The sequence below is a fragment of the Suncus etruscus genome, chromosome 5, assembly GCF_024139225.1.
Source record: "Suncus etruscus isolate mSunEtr1 chromosome 5, mSunEtr1.pri.cur, whole genome shotgun sequence".
NCBI lineage: Eukaryota > Metazoa > Chordata > Mammalia > Eulipotyphla > Soricidae > Suncus > Suncus etruscus.
Window position 1 is genome coordinate 11,866,406 of NC_064852.1, and position 22,370 is coordinate 11,888,775.

Here is a 22,370-nt window from a genome sequence, read left to right on the forward strand (position 1 = left end):
TTAAGAAGAGGGTAAGAGGGTAAAAAGAGTTAAGTAGGGAGAAATAGTAAGTTGGGGGTGAGAGAGTAAGAGAGAACAGTAGAAAAAAGGGGCTAAGCACAACAGAAAAGGAAGACCTAATATACAACATAAATAGACATTATATACAATACAGGTGGATATTAAGCTGACACAAAGGTGGCAAACACACACACACACACACACACACACACACACACACACACAAATATAATGGGTCAAAGTACTTCAAAATATAAAGCCGGCATGTCAGATGAGGTGGAAAGGACAAACGGTTAAAACACTGCCAACTCATCTGATAGAAATTCAAAGATGAGATGCAAAGGGCAGAATTCTGGACTTCTCTCCCTGAAGAAGTGACTTCTGCTCGTCGGTGTAAAGACCTGGCGGCTTTGACCAGAAGTCCCATTGTAGTTACAAACTCAAATCCTGGAAATCGTGACTCACTTTGGTACGGTACATGGGAACTATTCCTGGAGTCTAGGGCTGTGGCAAGTGCTTGGGCACCTTGAAATTTTCCAGGAGCCATTACTGAAGTCATAACAGCGCAAAAGAAATTCCATCCTTTTGTGACTTTGGACGGAGCAATTGTAAAAGGCATTTTAATACACCTTCCCACATTTGCAGGAAGGTTTTTGTCTTCTCTTCCCAAATAGCTGAGACAGAAGTACAATTTGTGAGCCAACCCCATCCGGAAGGACAATGACGGTCAGGTTGTGAGAGGCCACTACAAAGGTCAGCAAGTGGACAAAGTAGTCCCTATTTATAGAAAGAAATATGTCTTCTCCACTGAATGAATCCAGGTGGGAAAAAGCAAATGGCACAACTCTTCTATCTCCTATCTGTGTGGGCATTCACACTGGTAAGGTACTTACACACTAAAACTGGATGAAGGCAACAAAAAGAGCCTTGACTACAAAGCCAAGGCTCACATGCAGGAAAGGAAAAGGGCAACTATAAGAAAAAAACACTGAAAACTGCTTTGGTGGGAAGAGGATCGGGGTCTTCCAAAAGGGTCTCACATCGCCTGAACTCTCACAAGCACAGGGTCTTCCTGCAGACTGGGCACCTGGGTGGTCAGGACACAGCTCAGGAAGACACAGTGGCATGAGAGACCAGCTCCCTTCAAACGCCTCTGCCCCCATGGCAGGAGCACCACGCTGAGTTTTATAGATATGGCCCCCATGTGTAATTTTACTCCAGAGTGACCTTGATCTTTACAAATATCAGCTCGCTTTATGAAAGTGGCGAAGCAGTTTCCAGGCATTTTATTTGGAAGGGCTGTGTTCTGAATGGCCCAGAAAGAGAAGGCCTGACAGGGCTCCCCTCTATTTACACCTTCAATGGCTCTCCAATGCCCCATAAAGTGCAGACTAACTTGGCTTACGAGGCCCTAGATGGCCTGGCCCTGCCCGACAGCCTTGGCTCTCTGTGCTTGGCTCTCTGAGACACGTTCCAGTGCCGAAGGGGCGCTCTGCGCATGCTGCTTCTGGTCCCACTGGGGAGACTCACTCATGCCCAGGTCACTCAGGGGCTTCCTCTCTGAGCAGCACAGCCTTCAAGGCTAGGATGCTGATGGCAACCCCAACTCACAGTAATTACTTTTCTGGGGGAGTCTATTTTCGGCTACAACTGGCTGTACTCAGGAGACTGTACGTGATTCCAGAATCTGACCCCATTTCACAGCCATGGCCAAGAGCAGGACAAACACCTTAATCTCTGGGCCATCTATCAGTCATTTACTTGGCAGGATCTGTCCTACACTGGGCTCTGCAGAGGTGGAGATACCCCAAATCCACCTATTTTACAAAGGCGGTCAGGCGAGGCTGGGCCTAACCCACTAAGGAAGGCATCAGCATATTCCTGGGGCGGGGGAAGACTTATAGGAGGTCCTGCAGCTTAAAGGGGATGCTTGGCAGACAGAGGCCATGCTAACTCATGAGGACTCATACTCCAGCTTCACCACACTCCTGACCACGCTGAGAATGAACCACCAAGGTCTGCAGAGGTCTGAAGGAGCCTGCATGGCTACAGAGGGAATACATAGGCCAGAGTCCTGCCAGGGCCACTCCCAGTTCTGATCCCTGTGAGTGTCTCTGAGAACCTGGGAGAGGCGTATGCCAGTTTGGCTGGAACTTGTTTTCCCTAGCAATGGGAAAGTTCCAGAAGCACAATGTCAGTGCCATCAAGCTAACAATGTAAAGGGCTTTAGGGTCACGGATGGAAACAGACAGTGGGGGAATGTTGCTGAGCAATTCCTGTGCCAAGCTTGGGGAGGTGAACCCCCCCCCCCCCAACTCTCTTGGAAGGAACGGTCGTCACTCTCATTTTCAGCTCAGAAACTGCCTGTACTGGGTCAACTACTTTAGTCAAGAATACGAAAACAGGAAGCGTGGAGTCAGAAGCCAAAGCTGACATCTGAGGTCAGGGAGCACCCCATGGTGCTCAGAAGTGACCTGTAGTGGCGCCCCCACCACCGTGTGGTGCTGGGAAATTAAATTAGGGTTGGTTGGCTGCATGCAACCCTGGCCCCAGAGCCAACTTCCCAAGTTACACTTTCCTGCCTCTGCAGTTGTGTCTGTTGCCTCTCCTCAAAGCCCAGATTCATGCTGCACAGACCCCTGTGGCCACGCTGAGACCTAGAGGGACAGGAGTGTCTTCATTTGTCCAACAAGAGAAGCACCTGCTTCCAGGCAGGGCACAGAAGGGGGAGCTGCAAAAATAGCCCCCACAGTGAGCCAAGGTTAAGATATGGAACGGAAATAGCCGCCATGTGATCTGGCCTCGTTTGGGGCTTTCCGAGCTGCCAGCTAACACGAAGATCCTCTCCAAGAAGAAACGAGATGGATGCCAATATCCTTGGCGATTCTGACTGGCCACCAGCCCCCTCTGAGAATCTGCTTAAAGAGAGAGGCCAGGAAAAAAAGCACCAGGTGGACAAGGGCGACTGTCGATGGTGAGTGTGTGAGGGGAGGAGGGAAGACTGGGGAGGCCCCCACCCACCCATCCAAGAGCAGCTGCCCCCCCCACCCCCGGAGCAGAAAGACAAGAATGAGAGACATCCCCACTCCCAACCCTCAAGAAGCTTTTTTTCCCCAATAAGAATGCTAGATCCTAATTTGTATTTCTTTTTTGTTCACAACTCGAGTGTCATAAAAATGGTTAAAAAGTCCTCCTATGGTAGCTTTTTCTAAACTTTTATGAACATCTGCCACATTCATTTGAAGTTTAAAAAATTCTGGCACATATGCAAAGGCATAATAAGGTGCCTATAGCTTTGAAGAAAAAAAATATAACAAGACAGTCAAAAATAAGCCTTGTGCTCAACTGCTAGTAAGAAAGCTAGCAGGAACAGAGCGAGCGGGGCCTTCCCTCAGGAGCTTCCATAGGTCCTAGTAGAGCTCCTCCCCAAGCAGCAGCACCCAGAATTCTGGGGAGAAGGCTCTGGGCAGCACCTCTCCCTCCAAAAAGAGATGAGTGAACCAGATAGATGCAGTCAAGAGGTGGAGGAGAGAGTTCCAGGTCTGTGATGAAATCCATGGGCTTCGGAGACTAAATTCCAAGGTCTGGATTCTTTCTGGTTGCCTACCATGCCCAGATAAACTCCTGGGTTTAGAAAGTTCTTGGTGAGCTTTAAAAGTAGGATGACTACCATGTTTGTCTTTCGTTTAGCGCTGACCACATCAGGAGTCTCCGAGGCCAACTTCTTCTTCTCAGCCTCAATCGACACACACCTGACATGGGAGGGACTTTCCAGACCTTTTTACAGAAAGACCATTCCAGACTGAGCAGAGCAAACTTAGCCCACATCACCTCAACAGCCAGCCACTGTTCTCAAGGGTTAGCTTCCAATCTTATGCACTTTTTTTGTTCCCTTTGGGTTTTTGGGCCACACCTAGTGGTGCTCAGGGGTTACTCATGGCTCTGCACTCAGGAATCCTCTTGGTGGGCTTCAGGAACCATATGGGACGCCAGAGATCAAACCCGGGTTGACAGCGTGCAAGGCAAACGCCCTAACATTGTGCTATCGTTCCGGCCCCACTACACACATCTGCATGTTTTACAACAAAAAGTTGTGTCATAAATGAATCATATAGAGGTAAATAAACAAAAGGGCTCTCTCATCATTAAGTAAAATGATGGATGCCAGCAAACAATGAGGCTTCCTGGAACATTCTAAACCCAATCTGGGCTTGCTTTGCTTTCTCTGCGCTCACTCAATGCTCCTCTATGGATATCTGCTTGCTACCCCACAGAGTTAGAGGACAGCACAGTTTAGGCCACACAGCTCTGATGCCCAGAGCTCATGTACACAGGGATGACTGAGAGTGTCAGAAACCCAGGGCCCTCACTCAGAAAGATGGTTGGTGGAAGCAGATAGCAAGACAAGGTGGGGAGACTCCTGGCACACTCTGGAGGGGCCGCTTAGTATATGTGCACGTGTGAGCATACGTGTGCATGAGCATAGATGACACACTGGGTTCAGCCTGTGCTGGAGACACCTGCAGTACTTTGAGGTGAAGTTCAAATGGCTCTTGAAATCTAGAGCCAAAAATAAGAAAGGCTGGCCAGTTCTTACACTACACTGGACGATGAAGCCAGCCTCTGATGAGAGGGCTGGAAGGCATGTGGAGAAGAATGGGTAGTCCAGAAGGAGATGGACAAGGTGTGGGAGAAGCAAAATACAAAGGGGCTGAGCTGGAGGAGAGCCAGAGGCGAGGGGAGATTTGTGGTTTCGGATGAGCCATATGGCCCTTAGAGTGATGGGTCAATCCCTACCATGACGAGCCCACAAATTTATTCAAAGGACCCACTTCCTGAAGAAAAGAATTTTTTTTTTTCCGTTCAGGAGCACTGAATACATATCCCAACTTGACAAACAAAGGTAAAACACAGAAGAAATTTTTTCCATCTGATCAAAATACACCATCCCCGAGAGTCCATAAACTGTGTGCTGTGTGCGTTCAGGGCTGGGCGATGACAAGGAGGAACTGTTAACAGAATGCAGGAGCCACATGGCCGTCCTGTCAAATTAGAAATTTGAGCAGATTTCTGTGGTCTATTTTGATCAAGATTCTCAATGTCAAACAAACAGGTTTTTCGATAACCAACTTGTTTCATTTTCGTAAGCACAATAGCACAGCATGCAACAGTTAGTGAGGAAGCAGGTGGTCCTCGTCGACGAGAAATGAAGGGAACAGAAGAAGAAAAGTAGCACTTCCTTTGAGAAATGCAAAGCATCCTCACAGACGGACATGGCTGTCGATCCCCCCCGCCCCCCTGTACCCCCATCCCAGAGTTTCTCTCCCGGGCAAAGCTGGCAGGTCCATTACCTCCCACCCTACTCTTTTCTGAAGCAAGTTTAAGCCCTTTCACCCTGGCAGAAAAGGACTAGAGATCGTCTTTACCAACCAAGGGCTCTTCCAAAATAATGGACACGACACTGAAGAGCACTGATTGGGTCAACCAGGCAGAAAGCAATGGAGCTTTGACTGAACCCTTTTAGCCTGGTGATTTGTGACTCATGATACTAGTCAAAATGCTGATTCCGTCTTCTGCCTTCAGACAGCCACTGAGATGCTCATTATAACAGTGAAGCATCATAAACACCTCAAGGTTTTTATGACAGAAAATGGTTAATCCACATTAACCAGTAAATGGGCAGACAGGTTACAAATAATTACCAGGATTATTAAAAACATATAAAAATCCCCATGTCAGAACATCAAGTGCTTCACACACAGAGAGACACATAACAGATGAATTTTCTACATTTGTTTATAACCTAAAGACTGGGAGACAGACAAATGCCAACAGTGGTCAAATCTGAAATAAAGTAATTGTGGGTCACTTAAATTAAATTTTTTCATACTTCTAGTATGTCAACATATTTTTAATATATCTTATCTTTGACCATGAGAAATAGAGTGTTAGAGTGATCTGGTGTAAACACAGCTGGAGAAGTGAATCATTTCCCTTTCCTCATTCCACCTCTTTCATCTGTCTCTTTGAGCATCACCCCTTATGCCTGAAGAGGACAAATTCTAAGCCAGGGTGAAGAAGTGGGTGGGAATGGAGGTTCTTGGAGAGGGCTCATGCACTTGGGAGGGTCCCACATGCTCTGGCAGGTGGAGTGGAGATTCCCTGGCCCCCCATACAAAATTAGCCCAGAGAAGTGAGGTGCAAAAAGGGAAGGAGCCAACTTACCTCCATGAGACTGAGGTGGATTCCGATGAGGTAGGGCATGGGAGCGCTGTGGAGAGAAAGAGACACACAGCTGCTTTAGTGTCTGGTGCTTCCCACGGAAAACTGCAGACGGCTCGCTATTTGGAGAAAAGCTGTTTTAATAAACGTATGTACAGCCACACTTCATTTCACAACACAAATCCTAATATGACATGGTGTTCCTGAGCCTTTTAACTTGCGAGGAATTTCAGAATGGGGACCGTGTTGGAGGCAGCAGGGCCCATCTCATAACTGTGCCCATGGGGGAACCTCACCACAGTAAAACTCTAAATCCAATCAGAAGGAGACAAAGCGGCTTCAAGGTATACAAAGGGTGACAATTATTGTCCTATCGTGACAGAAAAAACAAGAGGCATGGGCAAACGGAGCACACATCTTCCTTCTCACTGCCTTCCTTCACAATGATGCTGAGCAGGGCACAGATATCCTCTCCCCCTAAAAGGTTTAAAAACCTGGGCATTCTACATAGAGCTCTTGGGCTTCAGGAATCTGTGTGCATGAATGGCTTTCTTTTTTTTCTTTTTTTTTTTTTTGTTTTTTTCGGGCCACACCCATTTGATGCTCAGGGGTTACTCCTGGCTAAGCGCTCAGAAATTGCCTCTGGCTTGGGGGACCATATGGGACGCGAGGGATCAAACCGCGGTCCTTCCTTGGCTAGCGCTTGCAAGAAGGCAGACACCTTACCTCTAGTGCCACCTCACCAGCCCCGCATGAATGGCTTTCTATGAGGACTTGAAACTCACCTTTTCAAGTTCACATGCTCACTTGGCAGATAGACATTTGTCCCTTTTCACAGAGGAGGAAATAGGTTTCACCCAATGAAATCAATAAGTAGATCTGTTGAATAACTCCAAAGACTCAATTTCTTCCTTGGGGACCCACTAACTTGGTAATATCCAAAACTAAAAGGCCCAGGTTGACCTCCCCCTGATGGGTTCTTGAGGATGGCAGGTGAGTGAGGTCAGGATTGGGAGAAATTGGGAGGAAGGATGCAATGGGTGAGTTTTCCATTAATCCCTCTGGTATGCGATCAGTACAAAGGAAGCACAACCTGCCACCCGCTTAGGCCAGAGCACCCAGGTCCTTGGTTTTAGGATATCGGGGAAATGGACATTGGCCTATGAGGCTGGCGTTCTTGGGCATGGGGGTGTGGAAACAAGACTGGTTAAGAAATGAGGCAGGAGAGGTTGCTTTATCCTGAAAGCTATAGGGAAGCCTTGGAGATTTTTTAAACATCACTTAAAAATTGCTCAAACATTTAAGAATAAGAAAGTCCGCTCATTACCATTCAATAAATATAACTCTTCCAGCAAAAGTCTTTCCACCGAAATATATAAAACAGCGTCCTTACTACAGATCTCAGCAGTACTAGATCTTGGGAGCCTGTAACACAGACTTGAACATTAGCTGCACAGCCTGGAAACTATTCTTCCGGGAGACTTTTGTATTTGATAATAGCCAAAGAAAGAATCACAGACACAAGTGCCGCGAAAGTGGAGTTGTCTTTTCTTGGCTTTCTTCTTGTCTCCTCTCCTTTTGAAATAACGGTATCTGCTGTGCGAATTCAGTTTCTCCTCGCTTCCAAGGGGCAAAGAAGTGCTCTGAGATATTTCCCCCCCCCTTAAACTGTAAACCATTAGTTTAGCTGCCAACCACGCAAAGGCTCAAACTTCCCAGTATGCCTGGTTCTACCGTCCATGCTTTTCCTAGTGTACACTGAAATGAATGTGTTTCTAATTAAGTAGCTTCAGGAACAAGACAGCTTCAATGTCAAAAATACAAAGTCTGAACCCTGGCAGGAAGTCTTAAGACTGCAAACGTCTCATCTAGTGGAACCTTGCCTGATGCAATGAAAGGAGGCAGGCAGAGCGCAGAGTTGCAGAAAAATGGCCACTTAGGAGTGTGTCCAGGACAGCCAAGCCCAGAGAAAGGAGAAAAGCTCAAATCCATAAAGCTTACCCACATCTTAGCAACTCTTAAAGCACCTACATCTAATCATGCAATTGACCCCTGTGACCTAGTGTTTTCAGTTGAATTTTAAAACTGAAATGCCAACCAATGAGTTCATGCCCAGAAAAGCCGTGGTGAGAAGGTTAAAAGAAAATGCCTCCAGCAAGAGCCTCTGTGTGATTTCATGCACAGGCTCTTACCTGAGAAAGAAATATTTACTGGAATTTTGAATCTGCAGTTTTAATGCCATGCCCTTTAGTCCTGCAATAAAAATCAATGATACCCTTGAAGAGAGGAAAAACTAGTATTAAAAGAAGTCGGGGCCGATGAGGTGGCACTAGAAGTAAGGTGTCTGCCTTGCAAGTGCTAGCCAAGGAGAGATTGCAACCGCGGTTCGATCCCCCGGCGTCCCATATGGTCCCCTAAGCTAGGGGCAATTTCTGAGCACTTAGCCAGGAGTAACCCCTGAGCATCAAACAGCTGTGGCCCGAAAAACCAAAAAAAAAAAAAAAAAAAGTGGCTGCTTAGGCCAGAGCCATCATACAGCAGGGAGGGCGCTTTTCTTGCACGTGGCTGACCCAGGTTCGATCTTCTGCATTCCCCTTGGTTTCCTAGGCACTTCCAGGAGTGATTCCTGAGTGCAGAGACAGGAGAAGTAGCCCCCCAGCATTGCTGGTTGTGGCCCCCAAACCAAAACCCAACCAACCAACAAAAAAGAAATGGCTGCAGATACAAGATAGGGCGCAAAGCAGAGCTCCCTCTTCAGGTATCAGGTGAGCATTTTTAGTAAAAACCAATAATATTTCGAGGAGTAATTATGGCCTATCAGAGAAATGCAGCCTCTTAGCCAACGACTGTTAGGGCAGCACCAGTTCTGTATTTAGAAAATATTTAAAACACATTTGTTCTGAAATCACAGCAACTCCAGGTTTTGTATGAATGCAAATTTGGACAAATACCTTTCCCACTGTCATCATGTGCTTACAAAGCCTCAATACCTCCCTGAATCTACTGCAGTTTTTGTTCTGTAGAAAAACACTAACACATTCCAAGCAGGCAGAGGGAGAAAAGCGCAAACAGGAGCGACCGCAATGCAGCACAATTTAGCAGATATGGAAGCGGGAGATTCTTGGCACCTTCTGAAAACCAGTTCTAATCTTGATATTCCTCAATCGCTACTGCAGCTGCAGTGACTATAGGAAGAAAGTGTTAGTTCTTTTCTAAAGGAAACAAATCTCTTTGCCCAAAGAAAAAATTGGTGGTGGTGACAGATGCTCTCATTCCTGACCACACAACCTGGACTATTTCTGCCTTCTCCAATCCTGGCCCATGTTACCAGAGACTATTACATCTTTGAAATGACAGCGTGCAGTCGTTATATTGTTTTCTCTGTGGCCACACAAACATTTCCCAACCTAAATGCCCATCATTGCAAAGGTTCTTCCAAAGCTGTGGTACAGTCCACCAAGCATTGGCTGCATTGAAGCAGGTTGACCACTATTCCTAGAGGGAGATGTTAAGTGGCTTCCCAATTTCCATTCTGTGTCACATGGCAGCCAATGGGCAGGCCTAGTTTTCACTCCTCCACTTTACTGTTTATCTTGGCCTGCCTTGAGCGGAATCATTGAGGACTGCTGCAAGGATTGGCCTGGACCTGAGAAGTACCTAGCGCAGAAGTAGTACTGAGCAGTTTCAGGAAGTGATCATGGTTATGTCCAGATCTCTGTCTGCTTGACCAAGGCTGCCAGTACCAGGCCCACCTGGGCTCCTCAGGAGAGGAAAAGTTTCTTCTAGCATCAGGCAGCCACAATATAATGATCTTTCCCTGAGGGATGGTTAAAAACACAGCTGGAGGGGCTGGCGAGGTGGCACTAGAGGTAAGGTGTCTGCCTTGCAAGTGCTAGCCAAGGAGAGATCGCAACCGTGGTTCCATCCCCCAGCATCCCATATGGTCCCCCCAAGCCAGGGGAAATTTCTGAGTGCTTAGCCAGGAGTAACTCCTGAGCATCAAATGGGTGTGGCCCGAAAAACAAAAAACAAAAACACAGCTGGAGGAGAGAATGGAACCGAGGGAAAGGGGACCCTCTGTCCAGAGAGTACGGAGTTCCTGTTGAGGCTACAGAGCTTTGGGGGGTATGAACTCGAGACCTGCAGGATCCTAGGTGGGCAGCACAGCCATGGGCTCTGTGGCTGGATCACAGGAACAGTGAGGCTTTCTTTTTTTTTGGGGGGGGGGGGGGCGCCATATCCGGTAGTGCTCAGGGATTATTCCTGGTAGAGTTGGGGGACCATATGGGATGTTGGGATTGGAACCTAAGCCTGCTATTTACAAGGCAAACACCCAGTCACTCTGGGCCCCAAACAGTGAGATTTTTTTTTAAGAAGCAAATGATTATTCGTGTACAACTGTGACAAAGTACCATGAGGGGGCGCAGATACATGACAGATAGGCCCGTGCCTTCCTGTCCCCTGGAAAGGACAGTCTACATAATTTACAGAGGAACACGAGGCTGCCAGAGGTCAAGTGACTTGGTGAAGGTCACAGCTGGTGAGAGGCAGGAAATACAGCTTGAAAAGTCAAAGTGGCACCAAAGATGTGAGTGCATTAATCAAGTTCTTCTAGGGGTAAAAGGTCCTTAACTTCTTCATTCCCAGGGCATTCTACCCGCCTGTTCTAATTTATGAATGAGGGCCATGGCAGAGGACCTTGGGAGGACCAGAGCATAGGCTGCCTAGGTGTGAGGTTGGAGAGGGAGGAAAAGCGGGGGTGTTGGAGGGTCCTGGAGGTTTCCTGAGGGAGATATGTGTTCCTAACTGGGGTTGACACATGAAACTGGGGGAGAGAAAGGGCAAAGCATTTCTGAAAGTGGCCTGTGGCTTCCAGGGCCTACTTTGGAGGGATAGGGATCTCTTCTAGAGTTCCAACTGAAATGAACACAGACCTCACACCAGCATCCCATTGGGTATCCCTGGCCATTCCTAGGAGTGATTCTTGAGAACAGGCCCAGATGTGATCCCTAGGCATTGCTGGGGTAGCCCCAAAATAAAACAAGAAAACAAACTGAGACTCAGATGAATAGCTGCAGAGTGAACAGTAGAGCCTGGGACGGCCCAACTTATGGAAGACAACGACTTTTGGTAGTATGAGGAAGGGCTGGGACACTGGTTAACAGAAGTCAGACAGGAGTTGATCCCCTAACATTGAGAGACAGTGTCTCAGGGAAAAGCTAAGGTTAAGACCCATCACAACCCCTGAGTCACAACCCAGTAAGGAATGAGTAAAATTAAAGAAAAACTTGAATAAAAGAAATAGGGCAGGGAAGACAGGAATGTGGAAAAATACATCAGGTTGGAAGAGTTTAAAATGCAAAAGAGAGATTTTCTCCCTTTGCTTTTGCAGGATTAAGACCCTTCCCCCAGTTCCTTCCTTCCTTCCTTCCTTCCTTCCTTCCTTCCTTCCTTCCTTCCTTCCTTCCTTCCTTCCTTCCTTCCTTCCTTCCTTCCTTCCTCCCTCCCTCCCTCCCTCCCTCCCTCCCTCCCTCCTTCCCTCCCTCCTTTTATTGTTTTTGGGTCACACCCAGTAGCGCTCAGAGGTTACTCCTGGCTCTACGCTCAGATATCGCTCCTGGCAGGCTCAGGGGACCATATGGGATGCCAGGATTCGAACCACTGTACTTCTGCATGCAAGGCAATTGCCCTGCCTCTATGCTATCTCTCCGGCACCTGTTCTTGTTCTTTCTGATGTGTGTCAGTCTCTGTCACAAAGAACAAGAACAACAAGTGCTGAGGGGGATGTGGGGAGAAAGGAACTCTCATTGACTGCTATCTAGTCCAGGCTTTCTGGAAAATAATATAGATAGTCCTCAAAAATCTGGAAATTGAGTTTCCAGATGATCCAGTAATATCATTACTAGGGTTATACCCTAGGAACACAAAAACACAATTCAAAAATGCCCTCAGCACCTCTATGTTTTCACAGCACTATTTACAATAGCCAGAATCTGGAAACAACCCAGGTGCCCAACAACAGATGAGTGGCTAAAAAAACTGTGGTACATTTACGCAATGGGACATTATGCCACCAAGAAAGATGAAGTCATGAAATTTGCCTATACATGGATGGACATGCAGATTATTATGCTGGGTGAAATGAGTCAGAGGGAGAGGAATAGAATAGTTTCACTCATCTGTGGGATATTAAAAAAACAAACAAACAAACAACAGACAGTATGGCAATAATATCCGGAGACAATAGAGCGAATGTTGGAGGATCAGCTCATAACATGAAGCTTGTTACAAAGAGCAGTGAGTACAGCTAGAGCACTAACCATTATGACAACTACTATGACAATGATTTTGAGGGCAAGAGGCAGACTGTCTGAGAGACAGGAAGAGGTTGGGTGAGAGAGGACGGAGGTGGGACTGGTGGGGGGAAGATCACAATAGTGAAGGGTGGTGTACATTCTATGAATGGAACTCTAGAATAAAATTTTTATAGATATGGTGATTAAGTAATAATAATAATAATAATAATAATAATAATAATAATAATAATAATAATAATAATAATAATAATAATAAAGGCTTTCCTAGAGGAAATGTAGCAAACCTGCCCAATGCCTCCCAGTCTTCCTGTTGTGAGGAGGCAGACAAGCCTGCCTTTGTGGGGTTCCTCCCATGGGCCAGGCCTAGAAAGGGGTGAGGATACAGAAGTAGCTAGCTGCCTGTGCAACTGAGCTCTCTAGGAGAGAGGAGTGCATGAGTGGCTCCTATACACACTGGGTAATCTTTCTGGAGTGTCTCCTCATACAATAGTTCCATTCTTAGAGCCTGATCACTATCGGTCCCTGGAAGATTTGAGTTTAAAAGTTTTTGTTATTGTTGCTGTTTGTGCCTGGCTGGTGCTCAGGGATTACTCCCGGTGAAGTTCAAGACACCATATTTGGTGCCAAAGACCAAACTAGGGTTGGCCACATAAAAGGCAATCACTTTTACCTCTCAACCATCTCCAGGTCCCTAAAAGACAAAGAATTCCAACACTGTCTTTAAAAAGAAAAAAGAAACGAAATACTGGGTTTGCTTTATATTTTATTTTATTTTTTTGGTTTTTGGGTCACACCCGGCAGCGCTCAGGGGTTACTTCTGACTCTACGCTCAGAAATTGCCCCTGGCAGGCACTGGGGGGGGGGGGCAATATGGGATGCCGGGATTCGAACCACCGTCCTTCTGCATGCAAGGCAAACACCTTACTTTCATGCTCTCTCAGACCCTGGGTTTGCTTTTCTAAAACTTATAACTCTATTTGTAATAATTGGGGGTTAAGGAGGTTTGGATTAAGGAGGTTTGAGGCTCTGAACTCAGGTTTCATTTTGGGTGGTGCTCAGGGGAACCTTAAGAGGAGTTGGGGATTGAATCTGGGCCAGCTGCGTACAAGGCAAGCACTTTGTTGTGCTATCTTTATGACCCATCAATTTTGCTTTTCAAAATCCCCCATTCTGTCACTCCTGCCTTGACACCAATATCAAGTACTGTGTCCTCCAACCCAGAAGCAACTATGAAGTCCTACCTTACTGTGCCCAAGCCAGGAACATGGTGAGGACTCAATCACCAACACTGGCTGCAAATGGAAATGACACTCTGCTGCTTCTTCCAGGAGGAAGCTCCAGCCTCAATGGCCCTTCCAGAGCCCAGACTTTGGGAGGGAAGAGGATATGCTCATTCCTGTTGGCCTCACCCATTCCTGTCCTGCCTGGTGTTCTAGACTTCAGATGAACCTGGCTGGTCTTGTGTGTGGATGTCACACATATCCAAAGGAAGGCACAGAGTCACTAATAATGTACACATCATACCGATTAGTTACAGGGCACCTGCTTACAGTCAGCAATGATTACTGTTCACATGTTAAAAAAGAGAAAGTCAGCTCCAAAAGAGGTTCGAACAACTTCAAAGCTAGTCGACAGGGAAATAAGGGACAAAATCAAGGGTCTCTGCTGATTCACCATACTGCTGACATTCGTCTCTGTATTCAGGATGTTAACAACCCAGCTTCCTTGAGCACCAACTGATTCTCCATGTAATTTTTCATAGTGCAGATAAAGACAGAGACCCAGAGGGAGTCAGTTCTAACCTGGACATTTTACAGCTGTGTCCAGACTGTGAGCACCCCCCGCCCCAATCACTCACCTGAAATGCACCAGGTGATGAGTCTGAACTCAGACTATTTGCTAAAAATCCTACGTGATAACCAGGGAGATGGCTCAAAGGACTGGAATACATTATGGGGAGAGGGAAAGACACATATTTGGATGTGCTCATGAAGTCATTTGGTACCAGGGACAGAACCTAGTTATTGTGTGCAAAGCATGTGCTCCAACCCATTGACACATCTCCCTTATCCTGGACACATGTATTGTATATGAATGTCTGGGGATCTAGCCCTAGAACCACATGAACTCTCCCTGCCCACCCAAACTCTGCCAAAGGTGGGCCCCAAGTACCAACCTGCTAGTAACCTTTGACCACTTCTGGGTGTGGCTCCAAAAATAAATACATGGTACAACATATGGGTGCGAACTCTGAACCCCACATGCAGCAGCATGAAAGAGACAGCTGCAGCTCATGTCTGTGCAAGAGAATATGAGTGGAACAATGGTTTCTGGAGTCACCTAGATGTGTCAGCATATACACTGCACAAAATCAAATCAGAATCCTGGGGCTGAAGAGATAGCATGGAGGTAGGGCATTTGCCTTTCATGCAGAAGGATGGTGGTTCGAATCCCGGCATCCCATATGGACCCCCGAGGAGCCTGCCAGGAGCAATTTCTGAATGTAGAGCCAAGAGTAACCCCTGAGCACTGCCGGGTATGACCCAAAACCCAATACCCCCCCCCAAAAAAAAAGAATCCCGACCCTCATTGGACACACACAAGAAAGCCTTTCAGGTTCAACCCATGCACTCAAAAAAGCACCAGGAATTAAATAGTAACTTGATTTACGATCTGAGGAAAAAACCCCAGCTCGCCCCGATAACCTTGGAAACATTTACCACAAAGGGGTGTTAACAAATGTCCAGAATAGCCAAAATATACCACGCAACCCGAGAACTGATTTGTGGTCCTTACGTAGGACTACTTCTGAAACGAATGGCAGGAAAGGAATTTACATGGGAAATACCATATGGCTTCTATTGGGACCTTTTATTAGCAACATTTAATTAGCAAAGTGCCTGGTACATAGTAAGTGCTCTATAAATATTTGCTGAATGAATGAATAATTAATGAATGATAACATAAGTCTACTATTAGCAAGTCATCAAGAGTCTACATGAAGAATTTTTTTTCCCCACGAAATCTTGGTGATGGTTATGACTTATTCTCCAAAATTCTGGGGAATATTAGTGAGGAGAGTGTTTGGGTATGCTGGCCTGAGGTTTCAAGATCAGGTTATACATGCACTTTCTTCATTACAGGCCATTGAGGAAGGCACAAAACCTCTCAACTTTAATGTCCTAATCTAGACCATGTGCTAGTAATAGCTCCCTTTTGCTTGGTTTTGAAGATGTGCAGTGGTGTTTGTCAAGAGCCTGGCACACACGCGGTGTACTCACCAGATGAATCTATTTTATGAAGGCAAATGTTAATTCTTGTCCACAAGTTAATCTTTTTGTCCCAGCAATGGGAAACCAAGACTGGCCAAGGTCAGAGCTGCAATCAGCCAAGGTAGGAAATGTGCTCATTTTCACTTTCAAAGTCAAGAGAATGGCATAGATCTAAAGTAGAAAGAACCAGCAGCACATGTTTTTAAATATTCATAAGGGCTGGAAATGTCTTACTCCTTTCGTTTTCTCTGCCATCTGCTTTTGTTTCTTTTCTTTTCATTCTTATGCCACAGCTGCAAATGAAAACAACCATACAATAACTCAAGTTAAATAAAAAAATAATCAAAATAAAAACAATCCGAGGGGGGAAAAAGGAGTGAAGAAGTATAAAGTCTCCCCCTGTGCCCAGAAGGTAGCAAAAGCAAGAATAATCTCTGATGTGAGTTAAACCTCTGGAAACCCAAATCCAGTCCCACATTTAATGCCAACATTGTTTACTAAATGGCACCTACTCCTGAAAGCCTGACTTCAAAGGCAGGAAATCAAACCCATTTTAAAGAAAGATAAATTGTATACCAAAGACTTGTAAAGGTTACAACAGTTCAAAAAAAAAAAAAAAAAAGAAAAAGAAAAAGAAGAAGAAAATTGAAGTTTGAACCTGCAGCTAGAGTCTCTAAACATACTTTCCTCAGACCCTCCCCAACCCAAGAGGGAAGGGACAGGCAAAAATTAATTTGGGAAATATTTAGGGCAGGCCATTTGTGCTAAACTGATTTATTCTGATAATTAAAATCTGTGATTATAGCTCTCATTAAAGTTAACTCGGATAATTGGTAGTTGTGTTTGTGAATGTGCAATTAGAGACATCCACAAGAATCCTGGGCTTTTCAGTGGCGAACTTTCCATTCATTCACCGCACCCGGGAGCTCTGCTTCCAGGATCCTAGGGCTGCGCTATTGCGCCTGAGATGGCAGGGCCTGAGGACCGCAACATCTGGGCTCGGCCCTGCTCAACGCATCTTTGTCTAGAAGTCGATGAATGCAGCATCTTCGAGCGCACGGGGGAAGCGGCTCTCATGGCCTCGACTGTTGTCCTGAAAACTCCGAGCAGCCTGTACCTGAGGAGAAAGTGGCAGCCGCGGGCCTCATGTGTTAATTACACTTGCCAAGTCTATTATGCATAGAAAGGGCGCCTGCTGGCAGCGAAAATGACTAGGACCTGCCCTTCCTGCGCGTGAGTAAATTGAGAGTTCATCTCTCCAGAAGATAATAGTTTTCAGATTCCATTTCGTGTAGCCCCTGCATGGGGACGCACTTAACATTTAAATCATCGGCAGCAGCACAAACCTCCTGCAAATTTACATGTTCCGGGCTCCTAGCACTTGGCTTAAAATGCTAGTTATCCCTGTTGGCTCTTACCACCCAGGACTGCAAGGCGGCGGCGGGCGAAAGTCACAGGGCACAACAGAAGACACTCATTAGCATCGACTCAAATTTCATGACATTCGTAACTTCTGACCCAAGCGGTGGCGGCAGACTGAAGAGGGTCGAAAGCAACCTCCAGGGAAGGATGAGTATTCTTTGGTGGGCTTCCATTCCACCCTTCTCATATCTTGCATCCAACAAACATACCAATCCCCGTCTAGACATCACTTTGGTTATAAATGTCCAAAATAGAAAATGCTGCCATGAAAACAAGAGACTTGTGTGAGCTCACACCAACAGAAACTTTGTAGATGGGACTAGACTCCTCATAAAACTTGCTCAGGCTCCGAGGAGAACGAGTGGTGACATGGGGTGATCAGAGAAGTTGGCGGTGCCATGGAATCAGTGAGTGGCCTTGGCTGCTAAGGTGGGGCCTTTCTTCCAGCACTGCTGAACTTGCCCAGATTGTGGGGAGAGTGTGGAAGAAAACTAGAATTTAGAGGTTAGGAAAGGAAGATCCTGGGGTCAGGGGCACAAGCCTTGCATGGGAGCTGTGAGTTACAACTCAAGGCGCTGGTTCAATCGGGGGAACTGGATGCCCCAGCTCCCACCCCACACCTTACAAGGATCAATGAACTGGCTGGAGGGGCTAGACGAGTCCCCAGATCCCCGGACTGTCAGATAGCAACACTTCTCTCTCTGAATAAAAAGAGGACCCTAGATTAGCTATCAAAATAAAGAGTAAAACAGTCAATAAAAACTCTACCAAGAGGGCAGGAACCTAGAGTTAGATTCAGAAATAGCTCCTGGCAGGCACGGGAGACCATATGGGATGCCGGGATTCGAACCAACCACCTTAGGTCCTGGATGGGCTGTTTGTAAGCAAACGCCGCTGTGCTATCTCTCTGGCCCCATAAAATTAAAAAATTAAAAATTAGCCAAGTTTTTCTACTATAGACATTATATTGTTTTCACTGAAACATTTAAAAGTATATGGGGAATAAGACAAAGAGCCATGCAGAATTCCTTTCCTTCATATTACATAATACATGATAGGTATTAACAAAAAATTTATTTTTCAGTGGTGGTAGTGGTATGTGTTTATGCCACACAGAGCAGTGCTCAGGTCTTAATCCTGGCTCTGTGCTCAGGCATCATTCCTCTCAGGGCTCAGGGGATCATATGTGGGGCTAGGGCTTGAACCCAGGTCAGAAGCTTACAAGGCAAGTATTGGCCCACTGTACTATCTTTCTGGCTCCTGCATTTAATGTTACACATATAATTCTTAAAAAAAAAAAAAAAAACTAACAGAATCAGACAGGACATCTAACTTATACTAAGCTGTGTCCTTTGAAAGGGAGTTAGTCCTAGACAGCTACCTTCCTATTTACAGTACGAGAAACCTTGGAAGCATTGCTGGGAAAGGGACAGGAGATTAGCTGGCGGAGCCCTGTAAACCTGGGCCTTGCCAACAGCTGTTCTCCCGCCACTCCAGGGCTGGCATTGCTGACATGTCAGCAGACTCCGCATGTCCTGGAAAGATGGCGTGGTATGGTGTAGAGGCAGAGGGGACGCACTGATTTCCCTCACACATAAGCTTAGGAACACCAAGTGCCAGCTAGGGGGATTCCCTGGAGCACATCTTGCATCCAACAAACTGATGCCGGAGGAGGAGGAGGCCAGGGTAGTTCTCTTTGTGGAGACACCTGAGCCTGTGGGGGTCTGGGCCTCTGGGAGCCAGCCGCAGGGGACAACTCTACTTTGCCTCCCTTCCACCTTCCATGGGAAGAACCCAGAGTGTGCTTCTGGTTCTTTTTTTTGCCCCTTTTGCTCCTTGCCGCCTTCCTCCTCTTGATGCTGTGTATGTATCTCAGTCTCAGGCCCCCCAGTTTGTCATCTGAACATCACCACCACACACTTGTGGGGATGGACATGGCCGTTTCCCATTGAGACAAGCATATAACCCCAGTTGGCTCAGGAGTGCCCAAGGAGCAGCGTGACACAGCTGAGGCCCTGACTACTGGCTTGGGGGTAAAAGGGGTGGAGGAGATGTGGCAGGGTGAGGCCCACCTTGCATGAGGCAGACCCAGAGCAGAGATCAGGTTCCCAGAGCACTGTATATGGGAGAAAGAGGCTTCTTGTCCTCGATGGCTGGAGCCCCAGGCTACTCCAATTAGAACTGGGGTGAGCCCAGAAGCTCTGTGTCTACCTAAGAACCTTTACAGTGGATGAGCTGGCAGGTCTCTCAAAGGTGAGGGCTGACCAGGGCTCAATCACAGTAATAACAGGATGGCAAACTCCTAAATCTTCTGTTTTTAAGTGACAGGTCTGTGATCCCCAACAATGGGTCTCCCTCTCCCAAGTTCCCAATTTCTAGGGGGTTGGTAGTGCCACAGAGAGCTCCCCTCTCCACAGGTTTGACTACAGCTGCTGGACGCAAATAGCCCGAGGATTGAAACAAACAAATGTCCTCTGGAATCTATCAGAGACAGAGACACTGGGGAAGCTTCTGTGGGGGCTGGTGCATCCTTCCAGTAGCCAGCTCCCCAACACAGAGTCCTCTGATCTGTGTCCACTTAACCATTCCGCCTTCACACAGCACTGCCTTTATAGGCCATGTGATCTGCCCCAGACAGTGGGGCTGACTCTGGCTGGGGTTCCCACCTGCTGCCCTCCTTCCACTTATGCCCACTCCGATGACCAGGAAGAGCCCCACCAAGACTCTGGGAGTCTGAAGATGGCCCTACACTCTTGAACCACTGTGGGGAGAGGGACCAGGACACACTGGAAATCCACACTTGGGGATCTTTTTTGCCTTGTTAGCAGGTTCAAATCTGCCTGGCAGGAAGAATGGCAGAAACTCCAACCTAGTGCTATGGTGTCTTCAAACTGAGAAATGTGGCATGTGTCTACTCACTAAAAGTTTTGTTTGTGTTTGTTTTTGAACCACATCTGGAGATGCTCAGGGGCTACTCCTGACTCTGACTTCAAGAATCACCCTTGGTAGGCTTGGGGGACCATATGAGATATTGGGTTAGCAGCATGCAATGCAATGCAAACACCTTATCCACTCAATATACTACCACTCTGGCCCCTACTCACTCATATAGGTGGAATAATGTACATAATAGTTGGAATGCTGTATATACACTTCCCAGAAACCCAAGGGCCATGCATGGAAGTCTGAAATTGGGGTCCTTTTCAAATGAGTCTAGTTTTTTATTCTCTCTTCTCTTCTGGTTTTTGGGCCATACCTGGTGGTACTCAAAGCTTAGTCCTGATTCTATGCTCAGGGGACTATATGGGAGTCTGGGATCAAACTCAGCTTGGCTGCATGCATGACAAACACCCTACCCACTGTACTACCACTCGGGCCTCCAAATAAATGTTTTTAATTTAACATCGCTCATGACTCCAGGGGTGACAGATGGGACCCTGATCAGCTCCGGGAGGCGTGGGGCACCTTACCAGCAGTAGTCCAGCAGGTGTGGTGGTAGGACGGGGATGTACACGTGCTGCCAGAACATGGGGTACAGCATGGCGGCCGAGCCGTGGATACAGGCGGTCAGCTGCAAGTGAGGAGATCAGAGTCAGATCCAAATGCATGACAGGGAGGAGAAGCTCAGTGGGGTACAGCAATCACATGACAGAGTGACGACATGGGTGGCTGAGTCATCAATCTCACATTCCTGAACAAGAGGAGCAAGCAGTTCAAGAACCTTTCCCCTCACCCTACATGATGAAACTAATATACCACAGTGGTAGAACACTTCGGAAATGAAAAAAGAGATGAGTAGCTCAATTTGGTACCCTGAGAATAACAGCATTTTTGAGTGCTAAGTGCATATGAAAGTAATTTTTTTTCCTTGAACAATATGTTACAACACTATAAACTTCCATTCTATATTTAACCATATGTTACATTAAATTATAACTGGATCAGGTTAGCCATTTTTTTTTCAACATGGGTCATGGATATAGAATGCAGAAACAATGGTTACAAATATTTCAACACTACTTATTAAGAATATTGGGGCCGGAGAGATAGCATGGAGGTAAGGCATTTGCCTTTCATGCAGAAGGACAGTGGTTCGAGTCCTGGCATCCCATATGGTCCCCTGAGGTGCCTGCCAGGGGCGATTTCTGAGCATAGAGCCAGGAGTAACTCCTGAGCACTGCCAGGTGTGACCCAAAAACCAAGAAAAAAATAGAATATAATGAACATAATAAATGTGGTACTAAATAAATAAATAAAGGAGAGTCTTCATATCTCCTACCCCCATTCAAGCATTCTGGTCCCCTATACCTCACCAGCACAAAAACGACACTTTAAAGTTGACGTATGTATTGCAAAGAATACTCGGATTAAGGTGTTTGCCTTGTGTATCTCACCTTGATTTGATTCCTGACACTGCACAGTTCCCAGCACCACTAGGAGTGTCCACTGACCACTGCTCTATGTGTCCTAACACCATGCCTAACGCCTACAATTGTTATTTATTTCCCTATTTCCAATGTACTATTTTTATTAATTCTTGTGTGTGTGTGTGTGTGTGTGTGTGTGTAGGTGTGTAGGGTAGTGTTCAGGGCTTACTACTGGGCTCTGTTCTCAGGGATCACTGCTGGCAGGACCTGCGGGACCATATAGAGTGCTAGGGATGGAACCCACATCATCTACATGCAGGCCAAGTACCTTACCTGTTATACTATCTTCCAACTCCTCTATCCCCAAGGCTAAATCCCCCAATCTTTCCATGTATTTTGTTTTTCTTTTTATGTATTTCTTTTTTGTTTGATTTTGGGGACCACAGTTGGCAATGCTGAGGACTTACTCCTGGCTTTGTATCCCAGGACAGGGATGCTCAGAGCTGACTCTGGCCTCTATACTCAGGGACCACTACTGATGGTGCTCATATGACCACATGAAGTGTTGGGGACTGAACTTGTGTTGGGGGCCATGTGCAAGGCAAGACTCACCTGCTTTATTAAATATCTTTAACCCCAATTGCCATATATATCTTGACTATGTTTCTTAGTTAAAACAGACTACTCATGGGGCCACAGTGATAGTACAGCAGGTAGGGTGTTTGCCTTGTACTTGGCCAATGCAGGTTGGGCCCCTAGAACTGAATGTG

The 22,370-nt window shown here is 46.5% G+C and overlaps 1 protein-coding gene across 1 annotated transcript in view; it reads right to left on the reverse strand.

Moving 5' to 3' along the window:
• DENND1A (DENN domain containing 1A) overlaps positions 1–22,370 on the reverse strand; it is a 536,242-nt gene that overhangs the window by 183,892 nt on the left and 329,980 nt on the right. Inside the window, exons 10-11 of the mRNA XM_049774129.1 lie at positions 20,704–20,804; positions 6,226–6,271 (exon numbers count right to left, since the gene is read on the reverse strand). Of these exons, the coding sequence (XP_049630086.1) occupies positions 6,226–6,271; positions 20,704–20,804 (147 nt within the window). The remainder of the gene's footprint in view (positions 1–6,225; positions 6,272–20,703; positions 20,805–22,370) is intronic.